We start from the raw sequence: 15,870 nt of genomic DNA, 5'->3' as shown, positions 1-15,870 counted from the left end.
TCAAGGGATCCGTGGTGAACAAGAATGTTCTAACAAGAACGCAACAAGGCCAGGGCCAAAGCCACGTGTTCAGTCTACACTTCCTTTCAGAAAGTGCCCACCAAGAGAAAAAGGTCTCCCCTGCTAGAGACAGGCGGCCATCCCACCTTCACCAATTCGGCCATGTTGTGCGGGCGGGCCGTCTCTCTCCACAGCCACCGGTTTCAGCCATGTGACTGGGCACTGCCAACTAACTCCTTTTATGGTGAGAGGTTGGAGTCTTCGTAGTTTCCCCTCCCAAGCACCTACCCGCCCATCCACCCCCTACGTTCGCTGCACGCACCCAAGTCGAACCCGGAGACACGCACGCTTGCCCCTACACACACCCCACCTCCTTCCACCAGACCCCTACCAGATGCTCCAAGGTAGACTCTTAAAGCACTTGCCCACCCACCCCGAATCCGAATGTGGGGACCCACGGACAGAAATTGCGAGGATTTGCAGGGATAGGGCCTGGTTTCAGCGCTGGCGCACCGAAGCAGAGTAGAGAAGAGGCTAACAAGGTGCCCGGGAAAGCATGAGGACTTCCCGGCGTCCCCGCTGGTGGGAGCCTCAGCGCACCATCAGCGGGAAGCACGACTGCAGTAGCTCCGGGATCCCCAGCCCCAGGAGAGCAGGAAAGCCGCGGGAAGCCGCCCCCCGGCGGCGCGGCGGGACCTAACAGCCTTCCGCCTGCCCCCGCCCCTCCTCGCTTCCTGAAAGAGCCGCAGCCGCTGGCTGCGGGCTATCGAGGCGCGTCCCTCCCCTTCCAGTCCAGCCAATGGGCGCCCGGGCCGCGCTCCGCCTGTCTCCGCCTCCGCCAGGGAAATTTGAAGCTGGAAAAAAGTTTGTGCAGAGGCTGGAAGGGCGAGAGCGGAGCTCGCAGCCGGCAGTCAGATAGGAAGATGATCTACCCCATGTTAGAGCCCCAGGCTGAGCAGACCCTGAGCGTCCCCCAGGGCACCAGGAGTCACCGCAGCGGCAGCAGTCAGCCTCGGTAGCAGCCCTAGCTGCCAGCGGCTGGAGAGGAGGGCCGCTAGAGCGGGGACGAAACCTCGGTGTCACCTGCGCGCGCGACCACACACACCTGAGCGGACATTTGCGGGCTCCACAAAGCTGGGACTTATCTTTGGAGGAAAATCAAATAAGAAATCTCAAACCAGCCTTCATTAAGTCATCCCACTGACTGCTCCGGTTCACAAAATTTTTTGAAAGCTGGTCACTCTGAACCCAGTTCCTGAAAATTGGCAGTTACTGAAACTCGGCTCTGAGAAGGCAAAGGCTTGGCCAAACCCGGACTGAGTGGGGCGACGCTGAGGGGTAGGTTGGAGGCGTGTTCAGTACATCAGAGGGGGGACTCTGGGGACCCACCGGGCTGCCACAGGTGAGATGGGGCTGGGAGCGCGGACCGGAGAGCGCGGTGACTGGGCGCTCCCCGGGGCAAGCAGGGTGGGGAGAGAGCGCTGTGCAACTTGTCTTCCGTAACTTGTTTCCAATGAGAATTTTATTGACTCAGGTTCTGTCGGGAATAACAATAGCCAGCCACTTTTCCCGTGAGATGGGTCTTGTTCATCTTGGCAGTGGAGAGAGTTGCGTTGGGGGAGGAGAAGGGAATGGGAGCCTCAGCTTATGAATATTAATGTCAGTTGAGTGGTGCTTTTTCCAGGACGTACTGGGAGCCTGGAGATTCTGGTCGCCATCGTTGTTAAGTGACTACAGTCTACAACGCAGACTCGAGTTCCTCCCCGGATCTGAACACCTTCCGAGTGAACATTTCTGCTGACCGGCGCCTTTGTCTCTCTTATCATCCCTAGACCCGGCCTCGCACCCTCAGGGCTGCGCACCACCGGCCATCACCATGTCCATCTCTGGGGCCAATGCGTCCGCCTCCTTTATCCCGGGCCGTCCGAGCAACCCAGTGACCATCCCGGCGGTGATGTTCATCTTCGGCGTGGTGGGCAACCTGGTGGCCATCGTGGTGCTGTGCAAGTCGCGCAAGGAGCAGAAGGAGACGACCTTCTACACGTTGGTATGCGGACTGGCAGTCACCGACTTGCTGGGCACGTTACTGGTGAGCCCGGTGACCATTGCCACGTACGTGAAGGGGCAATGGCCCGGGGGTGAGGAACTGTGCGAGTACAGCACCTTCATCCTGCTTTTCTTCAGCCTGTCGGGCCTCAGCATCATCTGTGCCATGAGCATCGAGCGCTACCTGGCCATCAACCACGCCTACTTCTACAGCCACTATGTGGACAAGCGGCTGGCCGGGCTCACACTCTTCGCTGTCTATGTGTCCAACGTGCTTTTCTGTGCGCTGCCCAACATGGGCCTCGGCAGCTCGCGGCTGCAATACCCAGACACCTGGTGCTTCATCGACTGGACCACCAACGTGACGGCGCACGCTGCCTTCTCCTACATGTACGCCGGCTTCAGCTCCTTCCTCATCCTAGCCACCGTGCTCTGCAACCTGCTCGTCTGTGGCGCGCTGCTCCGCATGCACCGCCAGTTCATGCGCCGCACATCGCTGGGGACCGAGCAGCACCACACGGCAGCCACCGCCGTGGCGTCCGCAACCTGCCGAGGCAATCTCGCCGCCACCTCCCCAGCCCTGCCGCGCCTCCGAGACTTTCGGCGCCGCCGTAGTTTCCGCCGAATAGCGGGCGCCGAGATCCAGATGGTCATCTTACTCATTGCCACTTCTCTGGTGGTACTCATCTGCTCCATCCCGCTAGTGGTGAGTGGCCCGGGCTGGGGCTTTACCCCACGTCCACTCCCTCCCATTCGCTCCTTCTTCCCGTTTGATTCCTTCTCAGTGCAGGCAAGACCCACGTTAAACTCTGCCCCTACTGAGACAAGTGAATTTCCCCTCATAGCGACCCCTTCTTGGGTTTCCGAGGCAGGATCGCTAGGGAAGTACATTGCCCAACCTTCTATCTGAGGAGTGGCTGGTGGGTTTGAACCGCCAGCCTTCTGGTTAGCAGTCAAATGCCTTAGGCACTACGCCAGCAGAGCTCCCGAACTTCCCCTACATCCCTTAATTTCTTTCCCAGGAAGCTAGATTTCCTTGATTTCCTTCCTTCCCGGCGCAGCCCTAACCCTTTGCCGCCTAATATTGGCCTTGAGCCCTCTAGGGAAATAAATGCTTGCCCTCTGCCAGGTGTGGAGAGGAAAGCAAAGGAATGTGACAGCCCCGTCCTCCTGAAATGTCAGGTGGCTGTCTCTGTCTTGTACACAGTTTCTTAGGAGAATGGTTTTGGGAAGTTTTGATTTATGTAGAATGTTAGAATTTTAGACCTAGGAGAGATTTTAGATGCCTTGTAGTATAGGTGTAATACCATTATAGAGACACTGAAGTTCAGAGGTGGTTGTATTCATTGCCAAAGCAAAGCCCTAAAGCCTGTGATGAACCTTAGGCCCATCTGACTCCAAAACCTACCCATGTAAGATTACATCATGTCTCCCTCTTAGAGCACTTCTAATTTAGGCCTTCCTCCAGTGTGTCAGTTTGCGTTTTGGCCCACTTCAATTTTTGGACAACATCTTCTTTAAAACTGCCTTTGCATTAATTTTTCAAATATTGCCAGCAAAAAGGTCCAGAAGTTACTTAGTCATCTACAATGCCTTTGTTTAAAACAGAACCAGAAGCAGATGATCGGTTGAACTTAATACTTTATCCAGAGTTTCTCCTGAAACCAATTAGTTCTGAGTTTTCCAATATCTCACAACACCGAATTCCTGGAAATTCAAAACTACTACCTACTCAGAAAATGATGACTTTCTGAATTGACAGTTTTACGCTAGTTGGGAGCAAGCTCTTTCTTGTACTAGTTGGGAGCAAGAGAAAATAAATTTGATGAGCTATTATTCCTTTCTGACCCTTATTAACACTGCCCAGTGCTCTTTATTATAAAAATATTACATCTCTGATACAAGTGACTGAAAATGGAAGGAACTTAGAGGTGGCTGGAAGCCAGCATACAGTAGCTTCTTGCCAATTTGTATAAACAAAAGTAAATATAATTGGCCAGAAAAGTCTTTAAACCATTCCAGGACTCAGTGTAATTTACAGAATTAAGTCACACTTAAGCTGCATAAATATATTTTACTATCTGTAATGGTAACTCAGAATTAAGTGAGATTTTCAAAGAAACAGCTCAGCTTCTTCTGGGGCCCAGTTCTCCAGTCTCTGCCTCATGTTTTACAGAACAGTAAATGACAAAGTGAGTGGTTGTTATTTACAGAACATCCACTTTAAGGAACTGAGGAATTAAGAGTTAGAAGGTTAGTGACATGCACATACTTGGTCACTGTTTTGGTTGGAAGTAACCATGTGAAGCTACTGATCAGTGCACAGTCACAGATGAAGTGTTTTCTTCCAGCTTCTAGAGAAGCATAAACAGCTTAATTCACCCAAGGGTAGACCTAGCCCTGAGGGGCAGGGCTATTTATCACAAAGACTTTGAAATTATTTGAGGAACTGAAGGCAAGAAATCATAGGAGCTGTATGAGTTGTTTGCAAATTACCTACATTGTAACTAAGAAAACATACTATGTACTCTATATATTCTCAGATACTTACAGTAGATAGTAAGTGCTTTCCTCTTGAAAACCGAAACCAGCTCAGCTAAAACGTAATCACGTTAGTAAAGCATTTACGTGCCTTTGTAAGAAATAAGCAACGGAACAAGTAGTGTAGCTTCAGTTTTTAGCCTTTAGTTTTAGTTACTGATAATCTGCCTTTGGAATAAATTGAGTTGTAAATTAGTGATAAGTAAGGGGGTCATTATTCTTCTCAGCCACCCATAGTACAGCGTTACTGAAAGAATCCCAAGACTGATATCCACAATCAGTCTTCCTCACCTTCTCTTACCATTTTTTGGTTTTTTCATGTTTCTCATATTCATATTGTAGTATGAGATTCAAGCTTGTAAACCATAACATTTAAAGCATTTGGACCTACTTTCTTTTCTGGGGAAGCAATGAAGTGTCTAGTTTAACTTTATCAGATCACAGGTTGCTAATCTCATTTGAGGGAATTCCAAGCCTTCCAACCATTTAAAATACCTTGGAAAGGCTAAGAAAGCAAGTAGAGTTCACGTGGAATTTCAGAAAGCTTGATACAGTGTAATAGGAAAATGAACAGCTGCTGAAAAGCAGCAAAATGTTGGTATAAAGTTTTGAGGGGAAAAAAAAGCTACAGTGACTCTTGTGATGATTGACATTGAGTTTAGTATAAAAAGTAAATTATGATTTTTTATCCAGAATATGTGTGTCCCATAACAGAGCTAAGCTTAGAATGGAAATTTGAGAATGGTTGGGAAATCACTTATGGATATAAGGAATTGTACTAAGCCTACAAAAGTCTTCTGACAAGAGGCATAATCAATAAACAAAGAAAGTATAAATCAAATCTACAAGGAGCATCATATGACAAGATCAGTGGGGAGGTGGTATTGCATTTGTTGTTGTTGTTGTTATGTGCCCTCGAGTCGGACCGGACTCATAGCGACCCCTCCTTGGATTTCTGAGGCAGTATCACTATGGAAGTAGATTGCCCAACCTTCCATTCTAATTATCCTCAGTCTTAGGTATTTTTGAAATACAGAAGAAGCTGAAGAAATGGAAGAACTACATTTTAGATAAAAAGGGTTGATGCTTTGGAGAGATACAAGCAGGACAGCCTTGCAAGGTCACAGTAGTAAGTGCTGTAGCTAGATTAACTTCTGGTGCCTAATTTTGCAGTTAATTTTGCCTAATTTTTGAACATTAAGATAAGAATTCTAATCGAATGTTTTGCCTCAGGGCCAAACAGTTATGCTGTAGTCTTTGGAAAGGCATTTCTCCATACATAGGCAAGATAGGAAGGCTGTATTTGTTGCTTGTTTCCTCCTTTTCTCTCTCCTTATTCTAACATAGAAAGTACTCATCTCTGTAAGAAGCAGAACAGCCAATTTGATTAATCTTGTGCCTTGTTTGGGTACATCCTTAGGAAAATAGCTTCCTGTGAGTGTTTATCTGGTTGCTTATTATAAACTAGTTGTCTCTATAAAGTCTTTCACCAGCATGGGTCAGCAAAGGTTTCCAAAGGCAAAAGAAAACTTTGTAAATACAAACACTTGTGTTTACTGTAGGCAAATTGGAAGCAGTCATACAACGCAACTGATGGGATTTCAGATAAGATTTATAGGTACAGCATTAATGCCATCAGTTTGAGTACACTTACAGCAGAGCCTGAAGTATTTATTTTTTAATAAAACTGGCTAAATTAAGAAACAGCAATTCCTAGAAGCAGTTTTTCCTTGTAGCGTGAAATCGCAGACCTGCTAGTAGTGCGGTACCGTGAAGACGACAGAATATCAGCTAACAGTCCCATCTGATTCCTGAAAATGCCCTCGGAAGAAAGTAGGGTAGGCAGATGTTTTCACCCTCTCTGCACACCTCAGTTTCCTGAGCTGCAGAAGAATTTAAGTCATTCTATAACTTACTGAGTGACTGTGGCTCTGGCAGTGTAGTGCCTAAGGCACTTGACTGCTAACCAGAAGGTTGGCGGTTCAAACCCACCAGCTACTCCAGGGAAGGAAGACGGGGCAGTCTACTCCCATAAAGCTTTACCACCTCAGAAAGCCAATGGGGGTCGCCATGAGTCAGAATCGACTCCATAGCAGTGGGTTGGGTTGGGTTTTTCTGTTGGGTAGATCATAGTCTCCTGCTCTTTCACCATGCTGGCCTGTCAAGCCTTGGTTTTAATGAACATCTTACTAACAAGATTGCTTTCCCCAGAGCTGAAGTGATTCTTATAGTCTCCTATTAGAATGCTGAACGTTGGAGATTTAAGAAAAGAATTGCTGACCCTATATTAAATGACTTGCCTGCAATAAATGGTCAGTTAGTGACCCAGAAGGAACAAGAATCAAGCTCTCTCACATTCCCACCCAGTCGAATACTCTTTCCACTAACCTTTGCTTAAACATTGTGTGTGTGTGTATGTGTGTGTGTGATTAAACAGAAGTGTTAACAACTTCTAGTAACAGCTGTGTCAATTTTGGACTCTTCACAAGGAAGTTAGATAACTGAGCGCCCACGGATAATACCTTTTATGTGCTTGGAACAGAACAAGTAGCATAAATCCAGTTACAAGTTTGACAGTTAATTACTATATCTGTCGAATCAGGATTTCAACGTTCTTCAGTTAGATATGTCCTGCCAACAGGTTTTTCTTAAGCAGGAAGTACATGTTTTTGATACCATGTCGTTAGCCATGCCCCAAAGTTACCTCTGCACTGTGGTTTTCAATTATTGATATATTCCAGAGAGGCCAAGTTTCCACATACGGGTTACAGAAAAAGCACTGACAATCAACATATACATTACGCGCTGGATACGACACTAAGCACTTAACAATGTATCATAAATCATAAGAAGCAGAGCCAGGATGGGAACAGAGGTCAGTTTGATTCCAAAGTTTGGAATTTCACCCCTGCAATGTAGACCAGTTGCTGTCAAGTTGACTCTAACTCATGATGACCCTGTGTGTGTCAGAAGAGAAGTGAGACCCTGTGTGTGTCGGAAGAGAACTGAGAACTGAGAACTTTCATAGGGTTTTCAGTGACTGGATTTTAAGAAATAGATCACCGGGCTTTTTTTCCCAGGTGCCTCTCAGTAGACTTGAACCTCTGACCTTTTGGTTAGCAGCCAAGCATGTTAATGATTTGCACCATCCAAGGATAAGGTGCCAAGCACAATGCCATCAAGTCAATTCCAATTCACCGAGGCCCAAGACTGTAAGTCTTTACGGAAGCAGACTGCCTGATCTTTCTTCCACAGAGCCTCTGGTGGTTTCGAACCACTGACCTTTTGTTCAGCAGCCAAATGCCAAATGCCTTAACTACTACACCACCAAAGCTCCTTAGGGATGAGGTGCGGCCTCCCTTAAAGCTTTTCTGCGGTCTCATCTTCTTTTGAATTTATCATATTTTCTCCAAGTTATGGTCCAATCTGTGCTTTTTATGTTCCTGAACTATAATCTCTCTTCAATCTTAGTAACTTCAGAATACTAGAATGTAACCCCGTATTATTGGTAAGCCATGTGCACAAATATGCAGTTATGAAGAAAAAGGCCATAGCTTTTAAAATTGGAGAGTATAGGAGCTCTGGTAGTGTATGCCTAAGGCACTTGACTGCTAACCAGAAGGCTGGTGGTTCAAACCCACCAGCCACTCCTGGGAAGGAAGGTTGGACAATCTACTTCCGTAGTGATACTGCCTCGGACACCCAAGGAGGGGTCACTTTGAGTCGGGTCCAACTTAACGGCACATAACAACAACATATATGTCTCATTTTATTTGTGTCCAGTGAATTCTTTTAAGGTATTTCCCCCTGACTCAGAGGCTCTATTATATCAACAGCACACTCTTCCAACACTGGGAATGGCCTGCATGGGCTCCTTCTGTGCAGCACATCAGGCTGGTTGGACAGGAATTGCCAAAAACCGCTTTCCCCTGCCCACATGACATTGCAGTGCTGCTGTGGATGTTCCCAGCATCAGCTGGCTTTGTCCCTTCAGAGACAGCATATCAAGTAGCCTGTAAAGTGAAGCAGACGTTGCTATATTTTGGTCCACCATTATGAAGTAGATAGAGTTCTAACCATCTTTTGCCTTTTTTTTTCCCTTTGGTTTTTTTGGGTTTTTTTTTTTTTTTCATACTTGAAGTATATCTCCATGGACAATATGTTATAAGAAAAAGCCATGGGCATTAGCATTGGTTCTTTTCAAATAATTGAACCAACTCTTGGGAATACGTTTACCTAAATTTTGAATCTTGGTCAATAAAAACCAAACCAAACTCTCTGCCGTTGAGCAACCCCTCCTTGGGTTTCCGAGACGGTATCTCTATGGAAGTAGGGTGTCCAATCTAATATATTCATCCCTTTAACTACCCCGTGAGCTCCCCTTTGCTGAAATGGCATTAAATGACTAGGTTCAATGGCTTTCACTAACTGTAAGCTTCCTGCCCCCACGGACTCTCAGATTGAACATACTTTAACACAGCTTCCTTTCTAGCTCTTCTCCAGTAATCAAAGTGAATTCCTGATGTGGATAGAGAATTCTTTCCTTGCCTCTTACCACCTGTGATATAAAAGCCTCATTAATAGGTTTTGTTTCTTAATTTTTTAATTTTTTTTAACAAATATCCTGACTTTTGTAAAAGGTCACAAATTTAAAAATAGTATGCTAACTCCTAATACATTCCTTACTATTTAACAAATTTCATTACTTTTATATCAAAAAATTACATTCCTTTTATATTAAAAATCCCCCTCCTTTCACTAATAACCATGTTTCCTTTGAGGTTGTAGTGGGAGAAGCAGCCAGCAACAAAGCAATTCAGAAATACTAAGTTCAGACTTAACCAAGATTCTGTGCTGAGTGTATTGGAGATGGCTTGCAAAATGCTACTGGGCAGCGGGTGGAGGTGGGGGTGGGAGGGGTGCACTGTGGGACCAGAAACTTCCAAGTGGAGTAAGACTGCCACCTAGCGGGTTGGAGTCTCAAGTTGGACCCTGCCATAGGTCTCTTTTAGGTGACACACAGGACCTGATGATACTAACAGATTTTAATCCATCATTTCTTTTACCCTCAGGAACATAATATGTGATGTGAATATAATAAATTCCTCATGTGTTTTATCAGTAATTTCAGAGTCAGGATATACTTCTTAAACAGGAAGCCAGCTGGTAGAACAAAAGAAGCAGTATGAATCTGGAGGCCTGGGTGGAGGACCTTAGGTAGCCTGGGTCTCATAACACGTCATCTGAGAAGAGTCCCGCAGGTGTGGAGTAACTGTGTGGCATAGCTGAGAGACTCAAGAAAGATAAACCAAGATACTTCGTTTTACCAGCTTTTATAAAAGTGAAAACTCAAGCATGCTTTGTCTTGATATTATCATTTATCACAGCACATTTTCTAGAGATTAAAGTGTTGGTTTCATTTCATTTCTAGCCATTTGATCATTTTATTCTGTGAGATTTATAGGTCCATATTCCCTTCTCCAAAACATTGAGGGCCAGAGTGTTTCAGGATTCAGAATTCCTTGGATTTTAGAAAAGTAATTTAGTAATGTCTGTATAACATGTAACATCCCTATTAGAACTGAGATTGGTGCAAACACTAAATGGAATAAATGAAGACTTTAAATATCCTCCCAGTCTGTTCAGTTCAGGTTTTGTTGCCAAAATAAGTTCAGATCAGGTTTTGCAAATCAATGAGTTCCCAAAACAACACAAAATGAATAAACAACAACAAATGAACAACAATGAAAATTTTTTGATAAGGGATTATGGACCAATACCTAATTAAAGTAAAAATTCCAGTTAAGGAAGTAATTGAAATCCAGTTATATCTTATTAATTCAGTATGATGAAATTTCCAGATTCGTTAAATTTCTTTCTTTAAACATTGTAAACTTTCTTTTACCCAAATTGTATAGCTTTCTAAAATATCTCTTCTACATCCCTGGATTTTCAAAAAGAAAACACAAAACAAAATTTAACTTTTTCCTGGTGATTTATATACCATGAATATGATTATACCGTGTAGTAAGGTAGCAGTGCTCTCAAGTCTTATTAAATTGAGGAATATTTGTCTCTCATTAAATAGCTCCAGATGTACTTTTGTGAGTTCTTCTCCGTTTTATGGTTTGTATGTATCATCTTTAGGTGTGAGACTCACCTCTTATTCTTCCTAACCTATAATAAAGGCACAAAGACAAATGGCAATTATCCTGAAGCCACTATTACTCTAGGAATCACAGATAAGATTTTCATATATATGATCCCACTGGAATTAGAAGTAAGACCTAGGCAAAATAATAATATTATTAAATGAATACTCTAAGGGTGAATTTTAGAGTGCACATTTAACAAGTGCTTTTTCTTCTTAGAGGAATCCAGTAACAGTCTTCCTTTGGTTTATACAAATTCATGCTCTCTTCATTGAATCATTTGATGTTGCCAGATGTCAGCATATCATTTCATTTTTCTATGACTTTGCACATGGAGTTACCTCTATCTAAAATGTTATGTCCTTCTTTCTAAATTTAGCAAACTCCCAGTCATCCATCAGGCACTTTCTGCTGCTCCAGGAAGCAGCTTCTGACATCCTCCAGTCCAGATCAGGATTAGCTGCGCCTCCCTATATATACTAATCCATTTCATTTAATTCCCCTGCAGTAATTCTTCCTACTTTCCTTTCTTCTGGACTGTATGTTATACTCTGTGTTCAAGGAGGATATTTAATGTCACTTTTTGTCCCCAGAATCTATTACAATGGGTATCACACATTAAATGCTGACTCACAGTTAAGTCATTAAATGCATGAAAGAATGGGAGTAAATAAATTAAGAGTAATTTTCTTTTTAACTGCCAAAAATAAACTCCAAAATAGCCAATAGGCCACTGGAGTCTTCTTGTGTTTACTTCATTTAAGCCATACCTGCTCTTGCCATACCTGGCTCTTGCCCCCAAAACAGTTCACAAAAAAAGCAGAGTTGCCATCTCTACTGGTCTGTCTCTGTTACTACTTGGCTACTTATTGGATCAAAAAGCCATAGAGGAGGGACTGATTCTGATTGGAGTTTCAGATGGATTCACTGGAGGCATTTGAACCCAATCTTAAGAGATCAGCAAAATGAGTCAGCAAGCAATGAGGAGCTATTGGAGATGTAGAAGCTAAGTATTATAATCAAATCTGTGTTTTAGAAATAGTCTCCATGGGGCAGTTGGAAGATGAATTGCAGAGGAGAGCAATTGGAGATGGAGGGCAAATTTGGTGGCTGGTGCGATAAATCAAGGTGAAAAATGCAGTTAGTAGAAATGGATTGGAGAAGGCGCTGGGTTAGAGGAAGAACTGATAACATCAAATGATTACTGTAACTGGGGAACAGACACTTGCATCTTAGAGAAAATAAATACTATTCCCTGATTATTTTGGAAGAGGGAGATTTAGATATTGTTTTAAAAGTTTCCAGCATATTCTTCCTATCTTCCTTTAAAGATTAGCTGGTCATTTGACTTAGAAAATGAGTTTCATTTAAAATATATACAATGGAAGCTGGAATAAGGGAAAGCAATGGCTCTGTGGCAGGGAAAAAGACAAGATATTTCATGCAAATTATAAATATGTTGAAGCACTCACAGAAATGGAGTTGATAAAATGCTTCTCAAGAGGACTTTATGCATACATTTGCATCACCTATTTAAAAAAAACCACTGCCATCATGTCATAGTGCCTTTGATGTGGGGAAGGTATACATAAGATAGTTACAGAAACATTTGAAGTATTGGTGCCTGCGGTCAGGTGGTTCCGATTCCTAGCAACCCTACATGACAGAGTGGAACTGCCCCACACCAGGCTGCAATCTTCACGGTAATAGATCACCAGGTCCTTTCTTCCTTGGAGCCAATGGTGAGTTCCAGAGCTATGCATGTAACCATTGTGCCACCAGGGTTCCTTCCAGTTGTGTTAACACATAAATCAAGTTGCAAAATCCTGGTTTTCCTGAGATTCATTGTGTAGGCTGCTCTTTTCTTAGCACTTAGTACCAGAAAAGAGGATAGCTACCAAACGTTGCTAAAGTTAGATGTTCCCAGTTGCTTAAATGGTAAAATGTACCATTTAAGTGGTTCCCAGTTGCTTAAATGGTAAAATGTAAACGTGGACATCTCATTCATGCAGGTGCGGGTGTTTATCAACCAGTTATATCAGCCAGTTTCGGAGGGAGAAATCAGCAAAAACCCGGATTTGCAGGCCATCCGAATCGCTGCTGTGAACCCCATCCTGGACCCCTGGATATACATCCTCCTGCGGAAAACAGTGCTGAGTAAAGTAGTAGAGAAGATCAAATGCCTCTTCTGCCGCATTGGCGGGGCCCGCAGAGACCGCTCCGGCCAGAACTGCTCAGAGAGCCGGAGAACATCGTCTGCCATGTCCGGCCACTCTCGCTCCTTCCTCTCTTGGGAGCTGAAGGAGATCAGCAGCACATCTCAGACCCTCCTTTACCTTCCAGAACTAAGCGAAAATGGGCTTGGGGGCAGGAATTTGCTTCCAGGCGTGCCGGGCCTGGCCCAAACAGACACCACCTCACTGAGGACTTTGCGAATATCAGAGACTTCGGACTCCTCACAGGGGCAGGACTCCGAGAGTGTCTTACTGGTGGATGAGGTTGGTGGGAGCAGCAGGGCCGGGTCTGCCCCTAAAGGGAACTCCCTGCAAGTCACGTTTCCCAATGAAACACTGAACTTATCAGAAAAGTGTATATAGTAGGTAAAGGAAAAAATGCAGCACTCTTTCTGGAAACTTACAAAATCCCGTGCAATAGACATAGACATGAAGCATTTATTTGTGCTCAGAAGGGCTACTTTCATCCCACGAGTCACATGACAGAACATCCTGGCTTTTGAGCACTTTTCAAACTAACAGCTTGATTCACATGTGTCCCAAGGACTGAAGCACATCGGTTGCCACACCTCTATGACACCAGTCAGTGACTGGGAAGATCGACCCTTGGTTTTTCTACTGGATAGGAGGATGGCAGGAATTGTTATTTGCATAATGTCGGGAACTTTATATCTGGCACACAACGGAGGGCCAGGTATGAGAAGGGCTCTATTCCAAAAAAACTATGAGGACTATGTTATGGATGATTTAAGTGTCTCACTAAAGCATGAAAATGTGAATTTTTATTGTTGTAAATATGATTTAAAGTATTTAAAGTATTTTCTTCTCTGTGAGAAGGTTTATTGTTAATACAAGGTATGAGAAAATATGGCAACCCGACATCTCCCAGTATAACCAGCTGAAGTTGCAAATGTTAGATATTTTTTCATACGCAAGTTCAAGTCAAAGGAGTGAAAATTCAGTGAGATTATTATCTATCAATGAATTTTTAAGATTTTAGAACTATCAGAGAAATAAAGAAAAATACTACACAAAACATGAGAAATACAGTCTAAAATAGTAAAGCTCTTTCCAAGCTATTATTATACATAGTAAGGAAGTTTAAGTGAGACTACATTTATTTATCCAGAAAACTCTTGACTTCAGGCAAACCAAACATTCTGGTCAGTATTTTCTGGTTTTTGTCCCACTAACTAGTACTTCTTAAGTAACACAAATCAAACAAGGCTTTAATAAGCAATCTGTCATTGAAATATAAAATATAAAACTAAAAAGTCTAAGCAGCTTGTTTTCCCTAAAAAGTGCACGTAGCTTTACTTTCCTAAGGAATGACCTAGAAACATACTTTAAAATGTAAGTGGAAGGCAAGCTGTGCCATTGAGAACTTTTTTTTGAAATGTGGAAGGATTGGTTAAAGTAGCCTTTTGTATATGTCATAAGAGTTTAACAACATGAAGGGTGCAGAACTTGGGCACTTAGAGTCACCTTGTAACAGTTTTGTGTGATACCCAGTCATGTTGTACACATCTTTGAAGGACCTTTGTCAAAGAAATATTAAGCATGTTTTGTTGCTTAAAGTGTTTTTGTGAATTGCTAGATTGGTTGTAATTGAATCCTGAGCCTCATATTGATATGGTTTTAAGAAGCAATTGTGCCAACTGAAATTATTTTGGAGATTACAATAAATAAATACACTCAATCTGAGTTCCATATCTTCAGTTTTGGAAAATTTGTGCATGATTTTTGTTTGCTTCAGGTCAGCTTCTATATAATTTTTAATTAAACCTTTTTTTTTTTTTACTTTTTATTTTAAAATCATTTCAAATTTACAGAAAAGTTACAAGAATAGTACAAAGCCTGGATCCATTTAGTGAAGAATGGTGTTTAGAAACCAAGCATTGTAGCTATTTTTAAATAGCTTTTTATAATTTTTTTAAATATTTAAAAAATTTGCTGAAGATAATTCAAAAATGGTTACATCAGTAGGGAACTGCCAGACATTATTGCTGGATCCAGAAGAGGACATGGAAGGAGGAATGGCACAATATTTTAAAAATTTATTTTGTAATTTAAAACCATAAAAAAGGAAACTCTGGGCCTAGATGACTTCACTTGGGAATTCAGAAAGAAATAATGCTAATCTATACAAACCCTGTCAAAAACAAAGCAGGTGAAAACACTACCTAACTTTTCTATAAAGTTTACATGACTGATTCCAAAACCAGACAAAGATATTACAAGAAAATAAAATTATAGACCAACATCCCTCATGAACATAATACACAAAAATCTTACCAAATAAAATACTACCAAGTTGGATCAAGCAACACGTTAAAAAATATATATATATTTCACACAACTAAGTAGAGTTTATCCCAGGAATGCAAAATTGATTTAACACCTGAAAAATGAACAATTCAACATATTAACATAATGAAGAACAATCATATGATCATCTCATAGATAGAGGAAAAGCTTATGACCAAAGTCACTACCAATATATGGTAAATGGCTGTGAGCAGACTAGGAAGGAAATTTCTTAAATTTAATAAAGGAGATATATATATATACACCCACTGCCATTGAATTGATTCCTACTCATAGTGACCCCCAATGGGTTCCCAAGGTGGTAAATCTTCATAGAAGTAGATTGCCCCATCTTCCTTTCACAGAGCAGCTGATGGGTTTCAACCACCAACCTTCTGGTTAGCAGTCAAATACCTTAAGCACTGCACCAAGACAGCTCCATATATATTTTGTTGTTGTTAGCTGCCTTCGAGTCAGCTCCGACTCATAGCGACCCAATGTACAACAGAACAAAATACTGCCTGGTCCTGTGGCAGCCTCACAATCCGTGCTACACCTGAGCCCATCGTTGCAGCCACTGTGTCAAGCCA

General features: G+C 42.8%; 1 protein-coding gene across 1 annotated transcript; it reads left to right on the top strand.

The window, feature by feature from the left end:
• Positions 1-1,876: 1,876 nt before the first annotated feature.
• Positions 1,877-13,336, top strand: PTGER4 (prostaglandin E receptor 4). Its single transcript, XM_007950529.2, has 2 exons — positions 1,877-2,752; positions 12,752-13,336. Exons 1-2 carry the CDS (start codon positions 1,877-1,879, stop codon positions 13,334-13,336), a joined length of 1,461 nt encoding a protein of 486 aa, XP_007948720.1.
• The last annotated feature ends 2,534 nt before the right edge of the window (positions 13,337-15,870 follow it).

This window comes from Orycteropus afer, unplaced genomic scaffold (genome assembly GCF_000298275.1).
Source record: "Orycteropus afer afer isolate SDZICR_OR568_19922 unplaced genomic scaffold, OryAfe1.0 scaffold00275, whole genome shotgun sequence".
Lineage (NCBI taxonomy): Eukaryota > Metazoa > Chordata > Mammalia > Tubulidentata > Orycteropodidae > Orycteropus > Orycteropus afer.
The sequence above is the reverse complement of the archived record's forward strand: the minus strand, read 5'-3'. Positions and strand labels throughout refer to the sequence as shown.